The sequence below is a fragment of the Alnus glutinosa genome, chromosome 2, assembly GCF_958979055.1.
Source record: "Alnus glutinosa chromosome 2, dhAlnGlut1.1, whole genome shotgun sequence".
Classification (NCBI taxonomy): domain Eukaryota; kingdom Viridiplantae; phylum Streptophyta; class Magnoliopsida; order Fagales; family Betulaceae; genus Alnus; species Alnus glutinosa.
In genome coordinates, this window is record NC_084887.1 from 23,204,151 (window position 1) to 23,209,731 (window position 5,581).

Genomic DNA, 5,581 nt, shown 5'->3' on the forward strand with positions numbered 1-5,581 from the left:
TCACTCCCATGGATATGGAACATGACCGAAGATTATGGAATCCATGAATTCGTCCTCCCATTCCTTAACAAAAATTATATCCAAATTTTCATTAGAAAAATTTCAAAAAAATATTATACTCTAGAAGAGACAATAAGGAAGAAAATAAATTAAGGTCCTTATGATCATGCCTGATTGAGAAAGAGATGACCTTCTGAGGTATTCTCCACCTGAGACATCATGCCATAAAGCTCATCTAAGTCCACGAGTTCTTTGTCGTTTCCATGCTGTACACATTACCGCAAATGTTAGAGTATAAATTAAAATGATTAAATTAATAATTTTTTTTTTATAAGCTTAAGCTTTTAAAATAAGTGGTAATTTAACAGCAAAAAGTCAGCATTATGCATACCTTGACAAATGATGGTTTGCTCGAAGGTGCATTATCTTCGACATAGGATGAACTAGAAAGGTCAGGATTTTGGAGTTCATTCACAGTAGGATTCACTTCGGCTTCCTGTTGTGACAATCAAACCCATTAGAGAAGTCAGAAGGTGCTTTTTGAGCACTGTATAACGTAAAGAAATCAAATACAAACGAAATTTTGCAAACAAAAATAAATATGGTTTTTTGTAATTACACATTGATCAAGAGTTTGGTTGCTGCTTTGCTCCAAGAAAAGATCACTGAGATCATCTTCGCCTAATTGTTGCACACAAGGGATGTCATTGATTAAGGTACAAATGTTACTTAGCAGATCATCAAAGGTACAATCAGTACTTTCCCCTTCTTTCGCAACACTGTAATTTTGATGTGCCTGTGGTTGCGGTGGGATCAGCCAAGCATTTTCTTGTGGCCATTGGTTTATACTCTCAAACCCAGCAGAAGAAGCCCAATTCTCCATAGGTGCGTTGTGCCCATTCATCAAGCCATAACTAGTATTGTTAACATCATTTTCCACACCACCATTGAAGATAGTAGGACCTTTAATAACTAGCTGCCCTCCACTATTAATTTCAATTCCAGCATAGTTACCCTTGCTATAGCTAGAATTTGGGCATGTTTGAATTGAATTTGTACCATTCGTAGCATTCATGATGCAGTTTGGCATATTTCCATGTGATGGAAAATTTGATCCAAGATTGTTTGGTCGATTTGCTGGATAAAGAGGATTTGTGTTGCCAAACAAGGGCTGCTGAAGATTAGCTTGATTCCTTAAGGAACGCCACATCCCATGTCCTAGTTGAGGCAAAGAGCTGCCACTTGAGGCTGCCTTATTAGAAAGAAGGAAAGGGCCAAGGGTGGGAGTATTAAACGTCCGCGTATTACCTCCTTCTAGTCCTGGTTGGAATGATGATGTTCTCATTTGCTGTTGGTGTTGTGGGAATTGGAAGTTTTGCAATAACAGTGAAGGAATGCCATATGCGAAGCTTGACCTCAAGGATCTATCAGACAAACTCTTTGAGGTGCCACCGCATTTATCCGCAACTCGTTTTAAGAATATACGATACTTCTGCAATATTCACATGCGTAGCATCACAAAGGAATTATAAGGATGTCTAAACAAACATTACCAAAATTATATATATATATTGAATAGGAAAAAAAAAAATGTTATGAAATTAGTTCTGTGTGATTGCATGCATTCCTCCATGATAGATTACATGTTATAATGTGACCAAAAAAGTTATATTCTTGCTGTAAATGCCGTCGATCACCACAAATGAGAATCATGCATGTAAATGAACCTTTGAAAACCTTTATTTGTTTCTATTTGCATGAAATTCATCGAATAAAATCAAACCTGTAAATGACTTGCTACATTTTCTCTAGTCAAGCCTGGCACATTCATGAACTCCAGAATCTTCTTCGGGACAGCCTCTGAAAAAATTAAAATAATTAGAACAACAACAATTAATACAAATGTAATTAGAAATAATAAACAAAGAGGAAACCAATTGAATTAACTAATTAAGCAAGAAGAGATCATCTCTTACGTACTTTCCAAGCCTAAATGCCTTATTGCTTGCAAGAACCGGTTGTGGAGTGAAGTCGTCCAAACCACCTTTACCTTTTTAGGCGCCGCATGATTATTTTCATCCCCGCCATCTTCATTGGCCTTTTTCGGTGTCTTTCTCTTGGAATCTTTTTTTCCACGTTTTTCTTCATTCATGAGGAATGATGATGCAGAATTTACATCCTCGAAAGATACTTTCTCACCCGATGATTCTTCTGGAAAGCTTCTTATTTCTTCGATAACAACATTTTTACCCTTTTTAGCTGGAATAGCATACTGCCATACATGTTTGAGATCATCTGGGCTCACTGGTTTTACCATATAGAAAGCAACTCCACGCTGCAAACTCTCTACTATCACACTATTTTCGTCATCTGCGGACATCACTACATAAAATTGCAAAAAGAAATTTAAAAAAAAAGTGATGGTTGTGTTTGATAAATTTTTTATTTTTATTTTTTGTGTTTTGGTTGAAAAAATATTTTAGTTTTGAGTTTTTTTTTTTGTGAGAAAAGTTGTTTGTTAATGTTTTGACTTTTTTGGGTAAAAGTTGAGTCAAAAAGTTGAGTTAAATGTGAATAATCTTTTGAAGGAAAATTTATGGATAAAGGAAGGCTTATTATTTAACAAACAAAACCCTAGTGAAATTTTGCCTCAAAGAAGCACTACAAAAATTCCTGTAATTCGCCGCGTGTCTACAGTAGCTGTTACTATAGCCATGCAGCCAAATAGCCACGTGTCTTCATGACAACGTGGCTATTTTACATAGAAAACGAGTGGCCACGTGTATTAACTGTTTTTAGGGAATTTGTACACTATAAGTTAAATATATATATATATATATATAAAATAAAAAAAATATTTAAAATATACAATCAGGGATTTGGCCACGTGGCTTTAGGCCATGTGGCCAAAATTTGTGCAGGTAGGCGCGGGGGACAATTCCCGTGCACCCACCTGCCCATTACTTTGAAATATAATATTATCTGTATATATATATATATAAATTATATTCTCTCAGTGTTCTCTCTCTCTCTCTCTCTCTTCGTCACTACACCATCGGCTAGCTCCTCGATCACCACGTGGCTGGCCTTCCCTCCGGTGACACGCCCTCTCTCTAGCTCTCTCTCTAATATCTCGCTCTCTCTCTCTCTCTCTCTCTCTCTCTCTTTCTTTGTACCTCTCTCTCTCTTTCTCTCTCTATCTCTCCAAACTCCGGCCGGCCAATAAGACAACAATACCCTCTCTCTCTCTCTCTCTCTCTCTCTATATATATATATATATATATATCCAAACTTCAGCCGGCCAATACATCACCGGCTGGTAAGACAACAGTACCCTCTCACTCTCTCTCTCTCTGTGTCTCTCTATCTCTCCAAACTCCGGCCGGCCAGTACATCACCGGTTAGGGTTCAGTAGTTGTGAAATGAAGGTATGAACATTGTGGTAGCACAGCAAGCACCAAAGATATATGTCCATGTCCGTTTGTCCAAATTAAAAAAGAATTTAACAAAAATAAGAAACAAGAAAAAAAATTAAATTAAAAAGGAATTTAACAAAAAAAATTAATTAAATTAAAAAGAAATTAACAAAATAAATAAAATTAAATTAATTAATTTAAAAAAAATTAAATTTCTAAAATTTTGCCACGTGTATATAAATACACGTGGCGAATTGTACAATTAGCTACACTCGGATCTACCACGCACTGAACACGTGGCCATTTACACGTGTCTAACTGTTTGCCACGTGTACAGTGTCCATACACGTGGCAAAATGCAAGTGGCAAATTGCAGAAATTTTTATAGCGAATGCTTAAAAAATTTACAAGAGATTATATATTAATTACTAATTAATTAAGAACAGCACTACTCACTAATCACAGGTAGTTTGAATTCTTCTTCGACTCGCTTTTGCAATTCTAAACCATTCATTTCAGGCATGTGTAGATCTGTAACAACAAGGTCGAACTTCTGCACCCGAAGAGTAGCCAAAGCATCTACTGCGTTTCTAACGGTCACAACTAAAATTTGTAGCAAGAGAATCATCAGTTTATGAAGATATGATTGTATAAAGGAAATACTGTAATTTCTTATGATTTACTAGTAAATTAATCAACGTAAGAGATTAAAGATGTACATACATATATAGTCTTGGAAAGAAATTAAAGAACATCATAATCAATAATACAAAGATATATAAAGGATTATCAAAGTTTTCTATATTCTGAAAAGGCAAGCATGAAAAGACTTGAGATTAATCTATCTTGATCAGCTAGTAAAACATCGAATTTTTGAATTAAAACACAATAATTTAAGAGAAAAATATCATAATCTCTATGTGTAATCCATGATGTAAATGAGAAATAAATAATTAAGTTAATTTGTTGTATATGCAGCTAGTAGAAAATTCAGCATGACCCAACTAAAATTACCATATTCACTCATCTTCTTTCTTAAAGTACAAATGGCTAAATTAAACGGAAGAAATTAGATCTCTTATAATATTTCAAAAAATACTTGGCCAAAAAAAAAAACAACAAATATACATGCAGAACCTTATAAATCCTTAACAAATATACATGGAACATAATACTAATTAACAAAACAAGTACGACAGACAATGCAAAGAAGGAAGCAATTAAAGGGATTACTAAGAAAATCAAGACTTCAATCTTTTAGTTGTGTGTGTGTGTCTATATATATATGTAGAGAGAGAGAGAGAAAGAGAGAGAGAGAGAGAGAGAAGATATTGAATCAAAATTTTGGTGTTCTATTAGAAAGCCTGCAGGTATGGAAACTCATATTAATTTTCATTCAATTTGTTACGGTAAATAATAATAATAATTTTTTTTTTTTTATAAAAAATGGATCGATGCACCTTACCAATTCATGCACTACAATATGAAGAAAAACAAATTAAAACAAATTAATGATGATGAGAAAACATGCATGGAAAGGAAAGAGAAGATGATAGAAAGAGGTAGCTAGGGCATGCATATATATATATATATATAAGATCGATGTGAATGAAATAGTACCTCCATATCTCAAAGTTCGAAGCATAGCTGAAACAACAGCGAGAGATGTAGCATCATCATCTACAACCAAAACATGGACATTGAAAATGGAGCTCGTTTCTATGGTAAAAGATTGGCCATGGCGGCCTACTCTAACGCTCTCACTCTCCATATGATATATGCTCAATATACTAAGGAAACACAATGGAAAAGAGAGATATATTTATACTACTAGAAGGCCAGGCCAGGTGCTAGCTAATTCAATCAGAGTAAATGCAAAGAACGTCATGCAACATTTGTCATAAGCCTCCTATCATCGGGAGCCTTATCTGAATTTTTTCCAATTTTTTATTTTTAAATTAACAAATTAATGCATGTTTACGTACGTGCAAGTATGTTTCAAATTAATTAAAGTTGAAAACCTGGCGTAAAATTAACATTAAATGCAATTTAGCAAAAATAGGGAGTTCTCAAAGAGAATCTTTCTAAACAAGATTTCGTAATCTTTTAGTACTTATTACGTGTTCCCAGGTTTTTATAATTATGATTATAATTAATTAATCCAC

At 34.3% G+C, this 5,581-nt stretch overlaps 1 protein-coding gene across 1 annotated transcript; it reads right to left on the reverse strand.

Moving 5' to 3' along the window:
• On the reverse strand, positions 1-5,187 carry LOC133860383 (two-component response regulator ARR10-like). The gene is made up of 8 exons (XM_062296004.1): positions 5,037-5,187; positions 3,873-4,019; positions 1,981-2,382; positions 1,784-1,860; positions 620-1,492; positions 392-496; positions 171-266; positions 1-63 (listed from the first exon to the last, which is right to left on the reverse strand). Exons 1-8 carry the CDS (start codon positions 5,185-5,187, stop codon positions 1-3), a joined length of 1,914 nt encoding a protein of 637 aa, XP_062151988.1.
• Positions 5,188-5,581: the final 394 nt, after the last annotated feature.